The sequence below is a fragment of the Rhamphochromis longiceps genome, linkage group LG7 (genome assembly GCF_057381845.1).
Source record: "Rhamphochromis longiceps isolate RC_006_pf linkage group LG7, R_longiceps_female_GT1.1, whole genome shotgun sequence".
Taxonomy (NCBI): Eukaryota; Metazoa; Chordata; class Actinopteri; order Cichliformes; family Cichlidae; genus Rhamphochromis; species Rhamphochromis longiceps.
In genome coordinates, this window is record NC_140563.1 from 7,417,199 (window position 1) to 7,441,444 (window position 24,246).

The following is a 24,246-nucleotide window of genomic DNA, read 5'->3' on the forward strand; positions in this document are numbered from 1 at the left end:
AGAGGCCTTTACAAAAGGCTAACTTTGTGTTTTCATCTTTATTCGCGTCCCATCTCTTTTTGTTCTTCTGCAGCGTTAATCCCCCGTGAATAACAAATGCAAGTAGAAGAGACTTTCATATATTACCTCTGAACAAACAAAAACAGTGCTACAAGAAGGAGAGAAAAAAGAAAAAGACGTTTACACAGAAAGTCAGACGCACATCGAAACAGCAGGGGAGAAGTTTATGACAAGGTTATAAGACACCGGGGAGAAAGTGCGATGCGAGATGAAGTGAAATCTGCTGACAGAAATGTTAACCACAGCTGGAGGGGAGAGAAGGGTTCTGCGGCGCTCACCGTGAGAGCCAGAGCAGAAAGTATTGAATTGTGGCGGGAGCAGCAAAAAGCAGCAGACCTCCCATGGAGGAAAAAAAGGAAAGAAAAGTGAATATAGAGACGGGGTAAAGCGACGCGACATGGTGAGGCTAAGACACAGGTGGGGGGCTACGAGATGTCTGTCCTAAACTTTGGACACTGATGACATCATCTATGGATGCTGTGAAAGAGCAAATGAGGGTAGGAAAGGCTGGAGACAGCCTTGGGGTAAGAAACACTGTGGAGATCAAATACAAAGAAGTGCAGCTCATCTGAAGAAACAGACTTGATGTTTTGGGGATTGGAGATGGATCAGTTCACCCAAATTAGACCAAAGGCATAACTGGACTTCAGTAGTACGTGGCTATGCAGGCAGTGTTTGTATTAAGAGTCGAGCTTCGGAGATCTCTCTTAAATGTCAATGAAATTCTGCTCCCAGACCCATTTTAATAAAACATATGCTACATGTTTATGGCTTCCTGTTTTCTGCTCAGTATACTGACAAGTTTTTAGGAAATAATGAAACCAAACCGAGCAATCATAACAAAACAAAGCAAATGTTTTCCCCCCTTTGTTTTCGGGGGCGTTCCCGAGCCTCGATCCACAATTTAGTTTTAGCTTTTCGCAGCTGAGAAGGTCTCACATTCACACTCTAAATCAGCCGTGCTCTTTTGTTTCTGCGACAAGATTGCAGCAGCAATTTTAAAGCAGCAGTCAATGGGGGGGGAAAAAAAAAATCAAAAGTCAAATTAAAATAGCTGTAATGGGGTGGTGTGGCAGAAATCTGAGCGACACTTTGGAGCGTAATAGTCACTGTGCCATCCATGATTAGATGAAACAAAATAAAATAAAATTGAGAAACATTCTTTTCTACTTAGCTTTTTAAAGCACTATCTGCTACAGTTTGAAGTCTTAATGAACGTAATATTTCTGGGAATCTGGACAGAGCAATGCACAAAACAAAAAGTGCAATAAAACTGAGTCACCTTGGGCTCTGGAAATGGTGATGATAGTTTTACAGCCTTGCCATAATGAAAGTAACGTAATAGAAGCCCTGAACAGATTTCTCAAAACAACCTGCATGGCCACATATTATTATACCTCCAAAGCCTCAGTTGATTGATCGTTTGGAGTTGTGTTTTTTTTCTTGATATAAGGTGCAAATCAAAAGAACATCCTTCAAGAGTTTCCACACCACTAGAAGTATAAAAAAAATAGTATTTGCTTTTATAATTCGGATGAACTGACCACGTAATTTCTGATATTTCCCGTCAATGTGAATTATTTTCCTTCAGTGAAATGAGGCACTGCTCGACAGACACCCACATTAACTAATGATAATCAACAGTATTATGGATGGTCCCTGAAAGTGTACACCTCGAAAATGCTCCCATTTTAAAAAAACAAAACAAAAACAAACAAACCTTCATATATTCACATAAACATACTCCACAGACACACAGGTACCAATATATCTGCTGCATGGTATATATGAGGTATAGTCTTTGTCTAATCTTCTACTGCATACAGTATGGTACAGCCCAAACTCTCAACAGTGAAGTACGAGCACAGGAACGACCAACGGGAGCTTGAAATTCAGTCTTTCCACACATTTTTCATCCGCGAAGAGGAAGCTCAGGAAGAGGAAAAAGAAAGTTTCCTATCTACAAGGAGAAACAGTGGACAGGTAAACAGTCACCCAGTATGATTAATGATCGCACGGTTATCACATAGTGACCAAAGTGGGAATCGGGCAGCGTAAGGATTCGTAGCTTCTGTCTCCTGGTGAGTTGAGATATGAGAGGAAAAAAAAAAAAAAAGACCTCACATTCTCTTTGCTGCAACTGAGACTGTCAAAAAGGAGGGGGGAAAAAAAAAAAGTCAGTCAACCTTATAACGGTTCAAAATCAAAACACTGATCTGTTTCATCTTCGCTGCATTTGTGGGGAAAAAACAAAATTAAGAACCCATTTTCTAAATAAAGCTTTGCAAATTGCACTCTGATGTGACACGCGTCCCGGGCTCTTTTTTTTGTTGTCATTTTGAATATTTACATTCAGTAGTTCAGTGCAGGATGAAGCAGAGATAGAAAAAGAAACTCCTTGCAAAGGAGAACCCTTAATTTTTCGACCACCGACACTGAACAGACACCCGGCTGAATCTGATGAGTGATTCTGGCCGTCTTTGTCATTTTGGAACAGCTAAAAGTTCACCCGGGTTCAGCTGCTCTTTGAGCCATCTGCAGTAACGGCTATCGCCTGCCCCCTGCTGTGCAGTCAGTCCTGTTACAGTGGACCCTATCTCTCTTGTAGCGTTTGTGGTTCTACTTTAAAACAAACAAAAACAAAAAAAACAGAGTCCCAGACCCCTCCGTTGCCAGCCCATGCTCGGCGTGGGAGGTGGTTGTTGGTCCGAGGAGTCTTAGAGGGTTTCTTTTGATCGGCACCGTTCTTATCGCAGCTTGAGCTTGAAGGCAGAGATCTCCATGGGATCGAGGGTGATGGTGGTGTTGTTGGCCAGAGGCGTGCCGGAGTGCATCAGAGTTAGTGACATGGGCTGAAGCAGCTGTAGGTCCAGGTTCTTGAACAGAGCCGACACGCTCAGCTGGACAGGGAGAAAAAGGAGGAGAGCTTCAGAGAAAAATACAGACAACAAGAGACTTCTTTTAAGCAAAAGCAACACAGCACAAGATGAACTGAAAAATCCACATCTACAGGAGGCTCATCAACAAAATTGACTACGTAATTATCAGCAGTAAAAAGTGCTGCCAATAAAAAAATTATTTGATCATTGTCAGTGTACTCACAATCAGCGTGGATTCTGTCGCAAGGACTACTTTAATCAACAGATGCTTTGGCAGTCGAGTCAAAATTACTTCTTTTTAAATGTCATTAGGCAGGATAAAAAAAAGTTACATATGACAGAAATAACAATGCAGCTGAACTTAAATATGCTACAAAATAAACCTCTTATCATGCGAAAATGTAGAGTAGTTTTATCCTGCGTGTGAGTTTCAACCCTGACCTGTCCCTGAGTGGTGGTGCAGTTGAATCCGAGGTTCTGAGCTTCGAAGTTGCAGTCCAGCGCGAGACGGTGAAGAATCAAAGCGGTGTATGGAGAGGGAGACAGGGGGTCCTGCTGCTCATATGCAAACACACGAAAAACGAATCAAAGTATGAAATGTCTAAAATAAAGTTTCCACTTTGTGAAAATCGTGTTTGTTTGTTTTTTAAATGTGTCTTTATACCTGGCTCTGGATGCTGCGGAGGTTCACCAGGTGGAGGTCGCAGGGGAGGATGGACTTGAGGGGAGCAAAGGTTTGTAGAGGAGGGATGCCACGTCTTTTGGGCAGAATGGGTAAGGCCAACACCTCATGGTTCAGCATGGCATTGGTCATGTGACTGAGTACAGATGGGAAGCTGGTTGTTGCACTGTCAGTCATCTGCAGGAGGGCAAAGTCAGATTTTAAAACAGTTGTGATAAATGACTGCAGAACTATTACAGCATCTTGAGTCACCTCTAGAGATGCTCTAGTGCCACTACATGAGGGACGGGCTCTAATTACTCTGTCCGAGCAGGAGGCGTATTTCTAATTCTAGTCCAGACAGACACGGTGCTAATCACAACTTTATGATGTGAACATTTAAATCACATGCATCGTCTCTGGCAACACTTCGCCCCCGTATGATCGACAGGTTAGATGGAGAGCCCGATGATAAAACTGCAACCGATGCCTTCCATTCTCTGCCAATGTGCATTCATTTACTTGATAAATGATATCATTTGTTTCTTTCAGTCAGGCTGTCATAAAGATGAACTGGTTTGGCTACAACTGTGAGGTGGAAGGAAGGGGAAAAAACTGGAGCTATGAGCCATAACTAAAGATACAGCTTTACCTCTTGAACTCGGTCACTCAGTAATGGAGAGAGAAAAGAACGTAACAAGGACGAGAGTTTGGCAAAGAAGCCATCGTGCTGAAGGTAGTGGAGTGAGGGGGGGGAAAAAGAAGAAGAGAAGGGAAACAAAATTAGAGAGTGGAGAGGATAGCAAAAAGACAGATGGGCTGGTAATGAGTACTGGAAAACAATATGAGGAAAGGTGTTAACAAATCACACACTGCACCCGACAACCTTGCACAGTCTTTCAATTCCTTGAGCCAGCTATGGTGTGCTGGAAAGACCACCGCTGCTGTCATCTTACAGACCTTGTTACTGGCTGATCTCCTCTCCAGCAGCAGCCGGAAACGATTGGCCGTCTTCTTGTTGTCTTTCAAGCCCTGACCCAGCCCACGATTATCATCCTGCATCAGTCGTCGGTCCATAATCACTTCGAGCTGGCCTGAAGGGAGAGCGGACCAGAGACAACAGCTTGAGCTCAGGTATTGAACTTTCAGACTTGAGTCAATAGATGCAAACACTTTGAGCTATCTGTCATTTAGAAACATTACTAATGATGATAAAAGGACGGATTTAAACGGTTTCACTCTCTGAGAACCTCTTAAGGGAGAAGAGGGAGAGCTAAGTGCTTGAGTCCTAATGCACAGTAAACAAAGAAAAATACCACACGTTTCAAAGATAACTTCCATTAAAAGATTAAATGAAGAAAAATGGCACATTATTGAATAAAATGTAACAGGATACAAACCACTCTCCAGGCTGCTGACACCCAGAGCCTGAGCCGTGTGCAGCGTGAGGCGGTAGTTGCCATCCTGGATGTACGCCTGGCTGGGCATGGGATAGAAGTTGGCTTGCAAGGGCAGCTTCAGGTAGTGTTGGCGAGGCTGCATCTAATAGAAAACAGACGCAACATTTCAAATAAATCTGAATACAAGTTGTTATTTCTCCTTTACTCATGATGCTACTGACCTGGAAGCCATTGAGGTCTGTGTAGAAGACCTCTCCACTCTGGATGTCAGTGACCAGTCGCATGGCCAGCTCCTTATTGGTCTGATCTCTAATGTCCACCATGGTGGTGATGTCTATTGATAAACCATCCACCCCTGAAAATGCGAAACAAGTCAGAGGAAGATGGAAATGTTCACTAAAAACGAGACTTCCTCACGCTTAAAAAAAAGAAAGTCAACAGACTCCAAAAAAAAAAAAATCTCATTAAATTCTAAATTGTCATTTTGTTAAACATATTGGCTGTTGTTGTATTCTACCATCTGGTGTCTTTAAACATAAAAAGCCTGGGCAAAGCCAATTTGAGCTCAATCCACCAAGCAGTTTTGAGTAGTTACTACCTGGCACATTGTAGATGCGGATGGTTTGTTGAAAGTGCTGGTAGTGTGCCACCACCTCAGAGAAAAGAGGCCCCTCAACAACTCGCACCACAGGTGGCTCTTTCTGGTGGTAAGGCTGAAAGAGTAAAAGGAAGGCGAAACAGTGCGATTTCAAAATGTTCCTCAATGTAATACTGCAGATTTTGAACTTTTCCTCATCTATAGTAAATAATATCATCAAAAGACTCAGAGAATATAGAGAAATCTCTGTGCGCAAGCGACAAAGCCAACAACCAATACTGGATTTGTGTGATCTTCAGGCTCTCAGGCAGCAGTGCATTAAAAACAGGCACGATTCAGTCACTCAGTATGAGCTCAGAAACACTTCCAGAAATCGCTCTCTCTGAACACTGTGCCATCCACAAATACAGGTTCAAGTTTTATCATGCACAGTGTTGGGTTGTTGCTCAAACAATGTATCACATTCTTTACTTGATTCCTTGACAGAGAAGGTATTTGTTACACTACTTGTTAAATTACTTTCTCGTTATTCCATAATATTACCTTGGATGCATTGTCACGGTTGCCAGTTAACAGCATAAATCTACAGACCACAGTTGCACGCACACACACACCAGTCCCTAATCCTGATGAGGACACACTTAAGATTTTTCTTTTAGTTTTTACATACGAAGTCAAAGCTGACAACACAAAGTAAAGTCAAAAACCAACACAAAGAGGCTTCAAAGTGATCGCCACAGTGTTTGTGCTGCAGAAACATGAGCATACAGGAACGGAGGCAACCACCTGACTGCCCTAACCTCTAACCCTAACACTCTGCTGGGGTGGGCTGGGGTCAGCATTCACTCAACTTAAACATCACTCTGTGCTCTTGTCTAGCTTTGTGTTAGCATGTTGTCTCTGCAGATGTTTGCAAAGACATGGAGTTGTGTTAGAATTATGCAGTTGTTTTTGCCCTAGAGGCAGTTTGCACTCATCATTGTCATTTTGTGCAATGAAAATAAAAGCCATGTCCATATCTCCACACCTGAAAATCCAAGCCTTTCACCAGCTGAAAAGTTTTGGTCCATCATGAAATAAAAAAATAACATAAAGAAGACCCAGAACTGTTGAGAAGCTAGAGTGGGACAACATTTATCTCCCAAATGTGCAGAAACTGGTCATCTCTGGTTCCCAGACATTTATACAGGGGAGGCTACACAACAGTAAACATGGCCCAACTGTTTTGAATCCTGTAGTTGGCCTATTTAATTTAAAATAGGCCAATATCTCTTACGAAAGAGTAAAATGTCTCACTTTAAACATCTAAAATATATATATATTATGTACTATTGTGAATAAATTATAGGTTTATGAGATTTGCAAATCGTTGTATTCTGTTTTGGAATTGGGGTTGCAGATACAGTACAGCAACTAAGCTCTTACTGTCTTTAAATCAAGCAAAAATGAAGCAGTACCCAGTCTGCCTGAATTCCTGCCCCGAGCTCCCTGGGACGACACTGTGACAGTATACACAGGGGAGTCTCGATCAAAGGCTTTAGAGAGACAAGTAAACGTGTGACAGAGTCAAGTAAATACCTTTGCTTTTCCATCTGGCAGAAAGAGGTAAGCGCCACTCTTGTCTTTAGAAGGACGAGTGCCGTACACCATGAACTGCATCTGAACCTTCACTTCCTGAGGATCATCCTTGCGTTTGATACTCTGCAGATGAAAACAGAGAGTGAGCAGAAAGGGAAAAAACAATTAGAGAAGAGATTAAAGCTTCTCGCCGCAACAACAAGACATAGCATGTTCACTTTGATCAAACGGGAAGGATTTGTTTACAAATCAAACTCACGGCCTTTTCCTCCACCAGATCAAAGATGAAACAGATCAGTGAAACTTTAACAGATACAAAGTCAAACAGAAGTAAGAGGAGAGGAAATACAAACCTCCAGCAGGCCGGTGGTTCCAGAGAAGCCTAGCGTTAGAGACTGACTGCTGATGTAGAAGGTCTGAGAGTCGGCTTGCTGAGAGCGGACAGGAAGCGGGTCCACAGCTCGGGCGGCAACACCCCGACCAGATAGCCTGAGTAGAGTGTCCGAACGTAGTGTCATGGGTGAGTCCGGAGAGTCATACAGATGGAAAACAGCCAGAGCGAGAGGCGGGAGACGAACCATGAATGTCGCCTGGATCAGGGATTGAGAAAGGTTTTAATTTTGAACAAAAATAAAACACAAACAGCTTGTGTTTTAAAATGCTGGCTTCGTTCTTCGTGTTACACAGGAATGCAAACGTTGACCACAAGGCATTCATTAAAACTTAAAAGCATTTACATATCAGCAACAGTGCTATAATTAAAATCTTATGAGAGACTGTGCTTAAAATGAAAATTCATTAGCCTCTGTTGGTGGAAAGCATTTTTTGGGAAAAAAAAACCATTTAAAATTCAATTACCTTAAGATTTAATAGATTGAGGCAGTTTATTTTTTATGTAATTTTCAATAGCTGAAAAAGAACATCTGTCCTAGTAACAACTTGCAGGTAAATAGAGAAAAAGAAGTAAAACTTTTATTTAGAAGACTAAGTGCTTTTAAAACACACATCATATACTTTACATACAGTACATCCTCTTGGCTTTTCTCTAAAGCAACTTAATTTCTTCTTCAAGACACAAACACAGTGAGCAAAGCTGCACAAACCACCAACCTCACGAGTCTACCAAATGAGCTACAGCTGCCCCAACTCTATGACTCAGCATTTTGTCACAAAGACGACGGCATGTGCAAAAACGTGGCATTTAAAATTTGCCTTTTGTTTTTACTCATGTATGCAGTTATTATCTCGTGGAGTTTCATCCGCTGGCCAAGTTACAGTAAACACACACAGAGAATTAAACTTGTCTAACACTGTAAAATCTATTGTATAAGACTTATACTCACATAAAAGCAAAATATTCCCACTTTAAATGCACAAATGTCCACCTCCTGTATGTTATCAGATAGTAATCCGATCTAACTTGGCAGCTTTTCAATGTCTTTATAGCTATTCTCTTTTCAGTTGAGCATAATGACTTCGTATTGTGTTGTGAGTCTGTTCTGTGGTTCTAGAGAGTCTCTGTGTACTACTGTGCTACTGATATGCCAATATACGGCAGACGGTACAGAAGCCTGCAGACCAGGACCACCCGACACAGGAACAGTTTCTTTCCCCTTGCCATCTCCCTTCTTAACAGTTGACCTGTCACACTGCTCCCACTGCCAGACTGCAGCTGCACCTCATGTACATTTTGTAGTATTCATTCCACCTCATTCATTTCTGTATTTTATGTATATAAGTTAGATTCGTTATTTATAGTTGGTTTACACAGCTTTGTGTATGTATGTGTAATGTGTATATATAGACACGTGTGTGTGTGTGTGTGTGTGTGTGTGTGTGTGTGTGATTTACATTGCTGTGCTTGAGAGCCACCATCCACCGGAACCAAATTCCCTGTATGCGTCTGCACATATACTTGGCCAATAAACACGATTCTGATTCTGATTCTGATATCGCTATGCAGAAACCAGCATCCAAATGAAGTCAGTGCCTTACCTCAAACACCTCTGCACTCATCTGACTCGCAGAGCTCCACTGAGCACTCAGCTGTACGGGAAGCGTCTGTCCATCCTCAGTAAGCACCCGAACCCTGACTGTGTTAACCAACACGGTCACCGCGCATAGCCTCTCTCGCTCAACTGGGTTGAACATAACCAGGTACCTGATGGGGAGGGGGGGAAAAAAGGGGAAAAAAAAGGAAAAAGCAATTATGAGCACAGGATGGTGTAGGAGTAGGTGAAAGAGAAGGCGGGGGGGATGAAAGATGCAAGATGATGCAGATAATACCTTGGTCCTGCAGGGTCCAGCTCGATTAAAGTGCGCTGAGGCATAGAGTCTTGAGTAGCACGCCTGTCATCCTATAGAAGGAAAATATAACACAGAAAGCACAGTGAATATTCAAGAACACACAAATATACAGGTCCGTTTGTTTTTTGTACGTGAAGTTTGCATTTACCGTCTCCAGAAAAGGCTCCGTCTGGTAAAAGCGATAAAACTCTTTGTTCTTCATCACCAGGAAATGAGCAGCATTAATGATGACTCTCTTCAGACCAATAAGTGACCGCAGTAATCTAGGTAGGATGAGAAAGAATGAAAGTGCTGCACTTCAAGGAGACACCTTCTTATTTGCAACACATTTGTATCGAACAGGCCAGTCACAAGAGACTTAAGATTAAAAGCGAGATGGTAATCGTCCTAACTCCCTTCGTTTCTTACTTGGTGCCGTAGTCGATGACAACATTTTCTTTTGCTGTGCCAGTTATGGCGTCGTGATGCTGGAAGAGGCCAACGGAGCGCCTGGCATCCACTAGCAGGGAATAATCCGAAACCGGGTAACGCCCTGCCATGCCCGCATGCCTAGCATTTGCAACTGCCAGGCTGTAGAGGATCTCTGCCCCCCTGAAGGACAGTGACATATAGTTATCACGAGGGACACCTTTAGTCAGCTAAAGGTGCGTTCACATTATCTGACTACAGCAGTGGCCAAACTATAAGATCTCTACTGATTCATCACAAAAATTTCCAGTTGGACTTTAAGTTTTTGATGGTTTAGTGAATAGGCACAGTGATTGGTTAGAGAGCAAAAGGACCAATATTTTTTTCTTTTTTTTGACTGTGAGCAAGTGTCAACTGACATTCTCGATACAGAACTTGGTCAAAAACATTTGATGCTGCATTTTGTTCTGCAGGTTAATTTGTATAGCAGAAGTTAAAGACACAGGTAGGTCCCTTTACACTGGAGTCCACACCTTAATTTTTTTGCAGTGCAAAATAGTCCTTTCCAAAATTTGTCCAAATAACCAGTAGAGGATAACCAACACATCCCCAAATCTGAAGTCAGCAATATTATTGATTAAATCTGCCTTACCTGAGATGGGACTCTATGACGCGGTCCATACTCTTGTAAAAGGGTCGGGAGGTAAAATAACCAGTCCAGTAGTGGTCTTCACGGTCTGCGTAGGCAAAGAAATCTCCACTGAGCACCGGGTAGCCTGCCGGCCTGGATCCCTGGGCCACGCCGTTTGTTTTGTATACGGCGTTGAAGTAGTCTGTGAGAGTCCCAAATTGTGCCTGAGGAGCCGATTGACATGTAATTTAAAAAAAAAAAAAAAAAAAAAAAAAAATGGGCGCTTTCAAACACATCTGAACACAAGAAATAAAAAGCCTTTCAACATTAGGCATGTGCCTTTCATCTTACATGACATCTTCTGCACCAGACATCAAGTCGTGACAGATTCTTTGTTCTGTCAGCAAGTTAAAATACCACTGCATGATTCATTACCATGAGAAAGGTTGAATGCTGAACTACTTGGTACACTACACACTGAGATGGAAGAAGAAGATGAAATACAGGAGGGAAGGGAAAAAATATTTCGCTATAAGATTTGTGACAGTTGACAAATAAATTTCTCACTTGTACATGCATCTCAGGGTGAGAATTCATGTAGTCAAACAGCTTCTGGTAGTTGATATACTGCTGATCCCACTCAAGGGCTTTATCATAGCGGAAGTCATCCCCCAGAGGAACAAGGAGCACCTTACTGCGGTAGAGTTTCGATTTTTTACGGTACTGATCCAGGAGCAGCTGTGCCCTGATTGAGGAAAAAAAGGCAGAGGGGACACTTAGGACATATTTCTTGGCATCCAAGCTTCTATGCTTTGCATAAGACACTTTTCTAGGAAATCACTATGACCTTGGAAAGAGGAAAGTGGAACGATGATCAAATTACCCCTGGAGGTATTCTCCACAGAAACACCTCTCTGAAAAAAATCTTTAGGTCCTTGAAAGGCTGCTTAATGTTACTGCAAGAGCATCAGTACTCCATGTCCCAGATTTGCTAAAGGTTGAGAGCCAAAGGAGCAACAGACACAGCATGGACAATCATTTTTACTCCTTACCTTATTGCATATTGATTTTTTGTTCCTGTCAGGCTGAAAAATTTGAAGAGGAACTTATTTAAATAACTCAGGCAGGATGATTATTTCTAATTGCACTAGTAGTTAATGTAAGAGCTGTCTGTCTGTCACGTTCTCTCCTTTAACTTTAATCAATAAATGAATAAGTGCTTCTTTTAACTGAGATGGCAAAGCTGCAGTCATTTCATTTATGCCTAGTTAGTCGGGTTCAGGCAGTCAATAATGGTATGTTCCTCTATACATTCGGGTGGTCAGTTTTTAGATTTATATAGTTAATACAGTGTGTGTTACAAAAAATGTTTTGGGGTTGTTGTTGTTTTTTTTTATTAATCTTTGGATGACTGTTTTCTGACCTATCAGGATTTATCCAGCAAACAGCTATCAGCACTTCCAAGGCCACACCTGGTCCAACCAATTTCTGACCTAAGATTTTGCTCTAATGTGTCATAACATATGAACTCTCATTCCGCTGTCATTCCTTGGTCTGAACTGTCCAGCTGTTCCCTGAGAGAAACATATGTGACGCAGCACGATAAACGCCAGCCAAAGACGCAGATTGAGGATCCCAGCTGTGACCAGGGCCAGTCAGCCAGTGAAATCTGCCCCATTGGATATCTATCTTTAACCTGTTGTGATGATGCTGTGTGGATTGTGATTGAATGAGTTGTAAACCCAGTTTCAATCGTTTACAAATGTGCTACAAATGAATATTTATCCATTTCTATCTTTACTAAACCACAATAACTAAAATGAATTAAATCTGTTTTAACATGTTAATCTACAGGTTTTACATTTTAAACATTTTTTTAAACTGGACTTTAGCCTGTTTTTTGTTCCGTGCCGCATCACATGGACTGTTTTGCTCATTACTGAAATTACTCGTTTTTAAAGTTTATTTAAAACTTTTCAGTGTACTCTGAGCTTTTTGTACAGCTTAGTAAATCTGGCCCCATGTCTGGTTCCCTCTGTTCATCCAACCTCTCTGACTATTGTTACTGGCACAACTTCAAGCTGAGTTTATTTTTAAAGGGACCATTAAAGAAAATAGAGTTGCAACAACAGCGAAACAACCTGGGCTGTGTGTTGCTGGGCTGAAAAGCAGCACAATGTCAAAAGTTACATATTATACTCTAAACAAAAATGCTTGTTTTTTGCATGTTATGCAAAAAACAAGCATTTTAGTCTACTCCAATTTTTTTTATGTAAAGGTCAGAACAATATACTGAGCAGAGTATGTTAGAGCTGTAATTTACAGCTGTCATGAACAGAGTTGGTCAAGTTACTTGAAAGTAATAATTAGTTACTAATTACTGATTACTTCTAATTAGTTACTCATTATTTATCTACTTTTTAAAAACATGATACACAACCTAAATATTAGGGGTGCAACGATACACAAAATTCACGGTTCGGTTCGGTTCGATACTTTGGTGTCACGGTTCGATATTTTTTCGATACAAAAAAATGTTCATGCATTTTTAATTTGTCATTTATTAAAATTATAAATATATATTTTAACTCAAAAGTACAGTTTTTGAATTTAACCCTAACCCTTGTGCGTGTTTTTTATTTTGACAGCGAATGCGCACCTGCGGACCACTTATGTGCAGCCCTGGTTATTTAGCTCATCATATTGCAGCCACAGAAATTCTTTTGTCCATGAAACCATAAAGCTGCACTTTCTTTTTGCCTCATAGTCTGATTTGTCATAACTTCTCCGTTTTGTGGTAAGCTTTTCTTTGGCTGTCACTTCTTCACCCTGACCTGTCTTATTTGGCTCAGCAGAACTGAAATGCTTTTACACACTCACTCACATAAGCTCAGCGATTCTCTACACGATCAACCTCTCACATGTTTAAGCTTGCTGCGGGAGATTTCACTTGTCATGTTTGCATAGTAAGCTAACGATTAATAAGACGATGTCAGAGGAATTGGTGCACAAATTATCATCACTCACAGATCAGTGCTGTCGCTCTCTATACACAGTTCGCACGATTGCAAAGTGAAAGCAAAAAAACAAGCGCAAATTCAAACGCGACTTCAATATGTCACATATTGACAGTGGCTCACCGATGCCAATGACATAATTACCCAGCTACATTTCCGAAAGAATGCAAAAGCATTGACATATATTTTTCCTACAATAGCCCGACGGGCAGGGAAGAGATAGATTTTGGTAGCCCGACTGAAAAAAATCGCTAGCTCCGGGACGTCGGGCTAGCGATATTGCAAGCCCTGTATCTGATTGAGGAATCACTCATCTTTGGAAAAGAGAGTTTATTACAGAGAAATGTCTCTTTCCAAAATAAAAGCTATACTATCCGCTTCTTCTGGGCTATATTCTCAGCAGCATAAGGAGAATCATGTGCTAACAGCTGTCTAAATGACTCGGCTAAAGTTAGTAGCATGCTTGCTTTTTTTTGTCTGCTTCCACTTGTCTTTGCACTACGATGATGTCGGCATAAATGTGCAGTCATATTCGTTGTGTTCCCGCTAGTGCTTTCAGGTTAATCTCGTTGAAATTACCTTAACGCCACAACACGGCAAATCTCCGTTAACGAGCTACCGCCGATCACTCCATGCATGGGGCTAGACGGCCAACACGTTAACGAGCTAACTGTGCTAACACACTAGTTCACACCAATGTAATTGAGCATTGCATGGCACATCCAACATACTGTTTTACTTTAGTCCATGACTCGCTTACCTTCAGGGTCATACGTCACATGAAAACCAAAATAATTCCAAACGCCAGATCTGAATGACGTTCAATTTGCCTGTTGCAAGGAGAGCTTAACTTCTGTCTCGCTAGCTTGCCCTGCGCTCTTCCTTCTGACTATGCTGTCTGTGTTGAGCGCTCAGTGGATCTGCGCTCGACAGTGCAGCCTAGGCGGAGTAGTCGAACACAGATTCACTGAGCGGTCAACACAGACAGCATCGTCAGAAGGAAAATTGATAAAATAAATTACAAATGTTGTATTGTTCGATACATATGCGTACCAAACCGAAAGCACTGTATCGAATGGTTCAATATCGATACGAATATCGTTGCACCCCTACTAAATATGTAATAAAGCAATGGACCTTTCAGCCCAGTTCTATTTTATTCGACATAATCCATCATATAAAATTAAATCAAATCAAAAAGTCTCTTTTCGAAAATTGTTTTATCAGTTTTAATCTTTTAACTTCATGCACATTGCATCAAGCAAAATTTAAATGATATGCAACAGTGTTTGACTTGAAGAAATTTGTTTTAACATTTATCAAACTTAAAGTAATGTCAGACGTCGCATGCTCGAACGTCATAGTCGTGAGACACTCTCACAGACGACCAAAAAAATAAAAAAAAATAAATAAATAAAATCACAGTTTAGTAATGCAGTAATGCAGCATGCTTATGGGAAAGTAAAAGTAATCCAATTACTTTTTTGCAACAGTAATCCCTTTACTCATTACTTGAAAAAGTAACCGGATTACAGTAACGTGTTACAGCCCATATATGGTCATGACTCACTCATATATTCTGCAAATCTCTGTCCATTTGTATACTGAGCCATTAAATAACAGCATGTTCATTATTGATTATTCTGCTAATACATCACTTGTCTGATCTACAGATCTAACCCAGAAAAAAATTAAGCATGAAATCTTTTGCTCCACGGTGAGCATCCACAAAGTGAAGACTTACCTCTCTGCTACGTTGGCTTCCACAATAGTTTTTGGTGGCACTTTCCAGGGACAATTTATCCTTCCGCCTGGTAGCCTCTTGAAGTCAAACTGGCAGCAGATCTTTGGATCAGGTCCACAGGTGTGAGGTACATCATAGCTATAAAAGGGCATCATGTGGCAAAAGATGTCTGTGTTTGACCCCATGTCTGTTAGGGTGGCAAAGTAAGGACAACAAAGCACTAGCATGAGAAATACTGACAGAAAGAACACATTTTGCTCTGCGCAAAGATGATCACACACATATCAGTGCTTCTAGAACTGCTATCAGTTTAATTTTCAAAACCTAGCACTGGTTAAACACTGGACAGTATTTAATTACAGAGCAAATCTCCCTAAATAGTGACAGTAACATATTGATATTATCTGGCATATCAAATTTTTCAAATTAAAATCTAATGAACAATAATCTTTGGCAGACATCCAGTTTAATCAGAAAAAATAATGACGGCAGCTCTTCTGAGGCCATTTTCCACTGGTTGTCCTTCCAAAAATTCCTCTTTCAAATGCCATAACGAGTGCCATGACTCATTCGGCAATGAGCTTAACAAAGACAAGCACATGAATCAGATGACATCAGCTGTTATGGTCCACTCACCCCATGCCTGCCTCCACATAAACTCCAGATTTCGGGTGGAGGCAAAATGTTTTTTAATGGAGTAGTGGATCCTCTGGATGAGCATGCTGGTCAGGTTGGCCCTCTTCAGTAGATAGGGCATAGTAGCACTGTGACCAAACGGGTCTACAGCCCACCCGCTGCAAGGAGTTATACCTATGACAGCAAGCAGGAAGCAAAGTATTTCAGGTTTATGCTTGGATAAAAGAGGAATACATCTTATGGGAAATCACTCTTCTCAGTGGGATGCAGTGAAAGTAGCACAAAGCATCTGAGCACCCACTGAGTTAGAGGCTACATCTGCTGCATGTAGGATGATGAGCTAGGATTTCAATACTAAGCAGTGTGAGGAGTTATAGAATTTTACATTTTTACTAGAATGAAGGCAAAAGCCCTTAAATTTCAGAGACAGTATGAAACTTTTTGAACTTTACATAAACATTACTCTGAATATAAATGATATCCGCTGAATAATAATAAAATGTCTTGAAGGATTGTTTACCTAGATTACTCTCCAGCCACTGATGCCCTTCAATGAGCTGGTCTATCATGGCAAAGTAATGGGCATTGGCTTCATCCGTCATCACCCAGCCTCCTGTCACAATCTCTAGCTGTCCTCCGAGGATCAGTCTGTTAAAAAGAAAGGATTAAGACAGCAAGGTGAGGATAATCCAGCCCTAAAGAAGGAGAGTCACATTAAGGAGATAATGAGCTATTTTTAAGATTTCACAGTCTAACATATTGTACTTAGGGCCAGTCTACATCAAAGAAATCTCACTGAATTCTCTGCCTTTTATTTTTACTCAAAAACAAAGCTGTGTGCTTCACAAAGCTATGACTAACTTGCGCATTGCCTCCTGTTTGTGTACATCTGCAGTCTCCCACCACTTGGAGAAGAATGAAATCTCAGACCAGATGAACTTCCTGCGAGGATCCTCAGCCAGCTTCACCACCATGTTGTTTAAAATATGTTGCGTCTGGTCTGTGAAATACTTGTCAAAAGTCTTGACCCAACCTAACAACACAAGAGGACAAATCTGGGCAATCTGCACAGCCACTGGCAAACATTCATACAAATTACACTGTGAAATAATTCACTCCTACCAATGCTTATCCAAACAGAGCTAATACAAAGCCGTGAAGAAAGCGCACGCAAAGAGACTCAGTGCTGGATTGTCACGGATCAAAAATAAAACTTATGTTTTATTCAACTAGAGCTGTTCGCCTCTACAACCTTTTTAGTAAAGTGGTTTCTAAGAAAAGTGACTAAAAAGCACTCTCTTTGCATTTTAAATGTGCAATAGTTAGTATACTGCAGCCCACAAAGCTCCTCTAGGATATCTCTTTTGCATGTTGTAATCTAATACATTTTATAGCGACTAAAGTTCCACATCATGTGGGAAATATACAGAATCAGAAGAAATGCATTAGAGGTGAACAGAAACTTCCCTAGTTGACTGCTTACATTAAGACAATCGTTTTTTTGCATGAAAGGTTTTCTGAAATTTCTATGTCTAACTATGCGAATGAGACATTACCTATCAAGCTACGTGCCAATTTGCATACAGAAGAGAAATGTAAATATTGGAAACAGTCAGCTTCAATACTTCAGTACTGATTCAATACACATCTGTGTAATAATTTTGATCACATATTACAACTTAAAAGCCTTTTAAAGAGGTGATCTGAAATGAAGCTCATAAATCAGAAAGTATTGGGGAAAAAGTACTGTCACTTTTCGACACGAACATATCATTTTAGAGAGGAAATGCTCGCTAACATAGACCCTGGATGACATATGAACCTTTAAAATATGGAGAGGAATAAAACTGTAAAGTCTGGCATATGTGGAGTGTGTGAGTGGAGTATGACCAAAACAATGACCTTTAAAGCTACGCATTGTAAAATTTCATACATTTTTACTAGGAACTAGTATTTCAAATAGCAGATATCACTATGAAAATTCTCCATTTATCTACTGACATTAGGGCAGTTATTTTGTTGTATTACAATTTTTCTGAAATGTCATTTTGCAAATTAGGTACTATTCTATTCAGTATACACTAATTTCCATAAATAAGCAATAGACAAAGTGTTGACAAATAAACACATTTAGTGTTGTGGAAAGCAAACGAACACCGTTTCTTTCACATTGTTACTTTAAACTCTGGATTCTCCAAAGTGCAGGACCCTATCCGCTGGGTCACCTTGAGCGCAGCGAAAGAGTGCACTGCCTTCCTTCCTACTTTCTCCACTACTTTTAATTTAATTGATCCACAGCTCATTTCATACCGTGACTCCCTTCAAACTCAACTTTTCCATCCTAGTCATCACAGCAGACTAAACCTTCTTTTTATATATTCCTGGTTTCAAAAAGAACACCTCCATAATAATTTTAAAAAAGCTTTAACCTAGCACAAAATGACAACTTCCAAGAAAATCATGCGCTGCCTCCTGCATTCTCGCTACAGGAAGCTCCCTCACCAAGTGAAGCACAATATTCCCCGTTGTGCAAATGTGTTTGAAGTCTACTCCTTGCTGTGTGTTCCATGTGAAAAAGGATAATTGTAGAAAAAAATCCCAATCTGACTCTTACAAAACTGTTCAAAGTTCATTTGTGAAGCTTAAACAGCTTCAAGTGTTTGATATGTGCCTTTTACTCACTCTCTAAATTGGCATTCAGTCATCAAAACCTTCGCAAACCCCATTTTAAACTCTTAATATCAGTTTTCTGCTTTAAGAGAATTCAGATAAGATCTGCTTTCATGTCTCTTCAATAAGAGCTGAGATTATTTCTGTAACTAAATCACCAGTCTAGCTGGATACAACACATGTTTATAACTTTTCAGCAAAGTTTTAAATAATGCAATTCAGAATGAAACCTATTCCCACTGCTGATGGACAAAATTTCCAGGTCTTTCTGGCCTGTCAACATATCAATAACTGTCAAGTTATCAAGCATGTGGCACAGGCGGGTAAACAAACTTAATGGAAATGTCAGTCTAAAATATAATCTCAGCCAATCCCATCTATGAATTGTTCCAGTTTTCCATTGGCAATATCTTCCTAATTCCATTGTTTGTTGCTAAGCCGTCAATCATGTCAGCATTATGCTAATAATAATGAGAACAAATGAATCCAATATTGAATGAATTTTGCATCCCTACAAACTAGCCTCCCACTCAGTTAAGTCCTAAAGTACCAAACTATTGAAACAAACTGCTCAGACGTCTTTTAGACTGTCTCACAAAAAACAATCTGATGCAGAAGCGCTCGGTTATGTTCAGTAAAGTTTACGTAACTCACCTGGATCATTGTGCGAATGAGGGACCACAAATACTTGCAGTGGTTCGTTATCCCACTCATTAGGTTCATAAGTGATGTCAAAGCCCTGCTTCCATACACCACCATCAGGGTTGTCAAATTTGAGGAGGGAGTACACATCCAGCATCTAAAATAAAACAATTAGCGCTCCCTGTTAAGACCCCAAAAATATTCTTAAAGTTTTTTTTGTTTTTTTACAGTAGCTACAACAACACAAAAGTCCTGGCCAACCTGGACGTCTGGTTGATCTCTGTTGCCTACAGCAAACTGACAATCCTGCGGCTTAACAGCAAGGAAAGTGGGACGACCATCGAAGGGTAGGACCCAGGAACCGTTGGCACTTCTGAATGGCAGGTGGCCACTGGGAGAGACAGCTCCTGTGTCTGTGAGCTCCATTACAGAATCCTTTATGTGGCTGATGATTTGATGGTTTTCCTCCAGGAGCTGCTCCAGCTGCTCAATCCTGTTCTGCAGGACTGAAATTTGGCTCTAAAAACAGACACAAAAATATGGATTAACACAAGAGATCAAACTAGCATTCTTCTGCTCTATTAGTGTAGTCAAGTTATAGCTTTAAGAGTAAAAAGCAGATGATTTAGAAACGTCAACAAAGGAGTGTAGGACATTTAAAATATATCAACCAGTAAATAACTATATTATAACAAATGCATGATTGGAGGTGTCCATTTATATGTAAATTTAAAAAAAAAAACAGGGTGAAACATATTTAGACTAATTAGCAGTCGGGCCTTAGAGGCAGGAATGTTTCTTATCATGACTTAAGGCTTGTAGTATATCACTGGAAAAAAAACAGTAAAATAAAATCAGGACAAATGTGCTATAATAAAAGCTGCAGAAAGGGTCATTACTCTTACCCGTGGAAAGTTCCCGCCGCTCTGTCGCCGTGCAGGGTCATGTTGGACTCGATCCAACATCAGATAAAGTGAGAACACAGCCACACAGAATATGGCCCCTCCACACACCGTCACCTGTTTCCTCAGCTTCATCCTCCTCTGAAGCGATATTCTTTCCAGGCTTTCAATTTTTTTTTAAAAATGACCTTGACTGAAGTTTAGGGGTTTTTTCAGTACAGAGGAAAAGGTCCAGAAAATTGGAATGCAATCATTTACAATAGAAAAGATAAAGAGGAAGAAAAAAAAAAAGGTTGGAAAATAACCAACTAGACCAGTATTAATGGTTCAGTTCCACTCCTGTGATGCTTCCAGCCTCCACTCACCATGTTGGAGACCACAGTGAAGAGGTTACAGCAGCAGTAGCAGTGGACAAGGGTACTAAATCAGTAATAGCTGGCAAGAAGTCTGACAGCTCTGGCCAAACCACAGCCACCGGTGGTCTCCTTCAAAGTGGCCCTTGTGCTCAACCATCCAAATCAATGAGATTGCAGGAAAAGAAAAAAAAAGTGCCACACAGAAGCGGTTCAGACAGGGAACCTAGTGTACCCACAGCATGATGCGTGTTGCTGTGGGCCTGCTCTCTTGGTCCAGTCCCTTTTCCACGGCAGAGTCTAATCCACTACAGCTAGAGTCCCCTTTTTCTCAGTTGGCCCCAAGGGCCGTAACAGTTTGCACACTAGGCAGTGAAAGTGTAAAAGAGCAAGCTGTGGAAGAAAAGACCAACTTGGCTCTGAACAGCAACTTTGTTTTTTTCTAGGTTTTTTGTTAGCTTTTTTTAATCAAGCCCAAACTGTTCCCAAAGCAGCTCCAGGAATTACAATGAGACAAATGTCATTCCTCTCTCAGCAGCAGAGTCACTGCATATCCAGTGTGGCAACATGGACAGCGAGTCTGTCCTTGATCACAAGTGCCAAGTTGAAATCACATTAGAGGGTCTTCTTCAGCTGTTAGGGAAATTTTAGATTAATAAAACTTGCAAAATAGACATTTAGCCAAACTTTTTAAGAGACAGGGTGTCACTGAGCAAAAGAAGCACTAGTAAAGAGGTCTCTGTTAGAAGATATTTCTTTCTGGATCTGACAAGTAAAGCTAACAAAGGGGGAGAAAATCCATCCAAATAGAAAGCCCCAGGTTTCCTTACAGCGGTAACGGGTGTTGCTTTCCTCTGTGCAAATCCACGATCATAATCCGGTCCCTTTGTACGCTGGGACTATTTTAGAATTAGCGCAAGGACTTTGGATAATGACCTTGCACTTTTATTTGCTAAGACTGACTGGAAAAACAAGAAAGAAGATTCTTCCTTAGACTATCTGGGCCAGAGTACATCCCACATGAAAGGGTTTATTTATTGGGATGCCCGACGGAGCATACTACAGTCCCTCATTCATGTGACAACGTGGAAATGCAGAGCTGATCCTAAGGCTGTTCACATGACGACATATAAAGAGTTAGCTTCTAGAGAAGCCATCACAGTCTATGCGTGTATGTACATGTAAAATCAAATCCTCCCTAAATTGCACGTTTCGTTATACTGACTGAGGGTTGACGCGTGTGATAAGGTTTAACTTGAAAGACTTTTGCTATCCCCGGGCAGCTAGCCAAAAGACACTTGGTTGCTTTAAACTTAAGCGCAGTGAAATATTTGTATACGGAAATTATTTCCCACAAGCTCAGACAGACGACAGCAGATTCTTCAAAAAATAATTAATATTTTAGCCACTCTAACGGAGACTGTCAAACTTTAATTACCATACTTACTGCCTAACGTTAGAAATTACGAATAAAAAAAGCTAGCGCTAGCTGTCAAATGTACCATCAGGTTACGTCTACTAGAAGCTCTGTGAACTCGATTCAAGTGTCGGAAAAGGGTTAGTATGAGGACTGCAAAGGAAGCTACTGATAAATTAGGATAAACAGCTGTTACATCTGTCGTTTTGTTCCGCTGAACATTTATGTCGGTGATTACGGGCGATAGCAAGTATTGACTGATAACATTAAGACAATACGTGGCTGATATTTCTCTGCTAACCGCTCACTTTTGCCCGAAACCTCGACTACCGTTTGCGTATGACCTTGGCACCTTGTCTCATAATGATAAAATCTGACGTTACCCATGAAAGGAAAGTATTCCGGAAGAGTGTAAAGCCCAGCAGTGTACGTGGATTTAGCTGCAGGCTGACAGATTACCTAAACTAGCTTAGCAGCTAGCGCCGCTGAGCAGCTGCTGCAAAGGCTGATGGGAGGAAAGGGGGTGTGTGCTGCTGACTGACCAGCATCTTGGGTAAAATAAACATTTAGAAAGTAGCTTTTTCTATTTTAAAAAATCCATTCATCCATACTCTTCCGCTTATCCTTGTCCACATAAATTAAAATATTTTTACATTTTATACTGTTGTACAGGTACAATTTTTGTAGGCTTTGATCCGTTATCTATTTAGCCGTATCTACTGAAATTAGATCCAGGGTCGAAATCAAAGACAGGTGCGATTTTAGGGAATCTTGAAACTGAAACTATACTGAAACTGGATTTTAAATGTACAGTGGTGTTTCCACCATTTGCCTATAGCTTCCTGCACAGACAGGCACCTGCAGGTTTTTGAAGAATCATGGGGGAATCTCCAAACAGTGTTATAGTAAAACAGTATAGTAGTGATCATATATGGTGGACATAAGTAACTGAGGTTATACATAGGGTGCCTTGAAAGATAAAGCCTTAAAAGAAACAAGATATATGTTATAAGGGAATCCATGGCCCATTTCAAAATTGACCTGAACCTACACTGAAGGCACAGAATGTGAACAGTAGAAGGGCTAATAAGTCTGTTATGTGCTGCGCCAATGGCACAGGAATAAACTGGTTATGATAATACTAAAGTTTTTTTTTAATTACTCTTGCTTGTTATTACATTTTAAACATCACAGCAAACTAGATTCAATGATTTTTTTTACTGTTCCTATAAAAAGCAAGAATGTACAAGCGTTTCGTCTTTGCTCTAAACAAATTCAATTCTGAAAATTATTAATACCTTTTGAAAGACCTTTTCTACTAATGTATGTGAGAGACTGAAAAATGGAGGACAGTAGCTGTCCATTTCTCACCTACTATGTCTCAGTGGACTATGGCAGTAGAACCTTTTAAGCATAGAAATCAGACACTAATAATTAACAGTTGACTAAAAGCAAATCATCCCACATAGATAGTGCATTAAAGATAACTAGCATTCACCTGTTTTGTTTCCAGTGCTGTGCTTGTTTATAAGAAACACAGGCATTTAAAGAAAATGCAATAGAGAGTTCTTTCTGAGGTAGCTGGAAAGTTTTATCTCTATGAAATTTTTATAAAGCTACTGCAGTGGGACTGTTGTAACCCCTGCCAAAGTCCTATGCCAACAGACAAAGAGTCTTAGGCCACAGTGACAGCTGCTGAGAACCACAGTGCAGGTAAACAACAGTAGCAAAGCCCTGTGTGGAAAACATAATGGTGCATTGATGATGAGCTACACTGTTGTTTTTTGGTGGCTTATCGAAGTCTGTTTTTTGAAACAGAAGGTCTGCTGTCACTTCAGTTATTAATGAGCAGAATACGCAGGAAATTACAGGAAATGTGTTTTACTCCAGCCGCAACACACAATAACTTCTTATAAGGTCTCAAAAAATATTAAAAGTGGTTTGCTATGTTTAAGCTTTCTAAGTTATTTCTGTACTATGGTTCCAGAAAGTCCACCAGTAATGACAGCATAATTTTCCACAAAAGGAAGGAGCAAATGTTTATTCAGCTGTTGTTGATTTCAGGCCAGGCCTTTTTTTCTTTGGGACCCTGGTGCTGTTTTAGATTTCCTGCAACTAAATTATGTAAGAGACCTTACAGAAAAGTCCAGGCAATAGGAAATATATACCAATCACCATGCTGGATATTCTTCTAAATTAACAAAGGTGCTGTGGTAATATAAGACCCTTAACAGGTGTACCTGAGCACAAGGACCAAAGGTGACAAACTTGTCTCCAAGGCGACAGAGGACACCGAACAATAGTGCTAGACAGTATTGGTAAAAGGAGATTTCCCATAGGACT

The 24,246-nt window shown here is 40.5% G+C and overlaps 1 protein-coding gene across 3 annotated transcripts; it reads right to left on the reverse strand.

The window, feature by feature from the left end:
- Window positions 1-23: 23 nt before the first annotated feature.
- Window positions 24-22,404, reverse strand: man2a2 (mannosidase, alpha, class 2A, member 2). 3 transcript variants are annotated; one of them, XM_085411843.1, is made up of 24 exons: window positions 22,287-22,404; window positions 20,499-21,119; window positions 20,137-20,326; window positions 19,493-19,750; window positions 19,244-19,388; window positions 16,781-16,952; window positions 16,440-16,567; window positions 15,920-16,093; window positions 15,284-15,470; window positions 11,090-11,267; window positions 10,544-10,746; window positions 9,892-10,074; window positions 9,632-9,746; window positions 9,463-9,533; window positions 9,172-9,337; window positions 7,530-7,766; window positions 7,177-7,299; window positions 5,599-5,713; window positions 5,222-5,355; window positions 5,001-5,142; window positions 4,561-4,694; window positions 3,604-3,798; window positions 3,381-3,494; window positions 24-2,960 (listed from the first exon to the last, which is right to left on the reverse strand). In XM_085411843.1, exons 3-24 carry the CDS (start codon window positions 20,266-20,268, stop codon window positions 2,808-2,810), a joined length of 3,459 nt encoding a protein of 1,152 aa, XP_085267969.1. In that variant the 5' UTR covers window positions 20,269-20,326; window positions 20,499-21,119; window positions 22,287-22,404; the 3' UTR covers window positions 24-2,807. The 3 variants fall into 3 exon arrangements, with proteins under 3 accessions (XP_085267969.1, XP_085267967.1, XP_085267968.1); XM_085411841.1 differs by having other exon boundaries at window positions 20,137-21,119; XM_085411842.1 differs by having other exon boundaries at window positions 20,137-22,382.
- Window positions 22,405-24,246: the final 1,842 nt, after the last annotated feature.

What these genes read in the sequence shown, in the direction of transcription:
- man2a2 (XM_085411843.1), bottom strand. Translation starts at nt 20,268, where the DNA reads ATGAAGCTGAGGAAACAGGTGACGGTGTGTGGAGGGGCCATATTCTGT. An exon ending in GTGGCTGGAGAGTAATCTAG is followed by an intron (nt 16,094 to 16,439) that starts GTAAACAATCCT and finishes TTGCTGTCATAG; the next exon opens with GTATAACTCCTTGCAGCGGG. An exon ending in TCCGCAGCATCCAGAGCCAG is followed by an intron (nt 3,495 to 3,603) that starts GTATAAAGACAC and finishes GCATATGAGCAG; the next exon opens with CAGGACCCCCTGTCTCCCTC.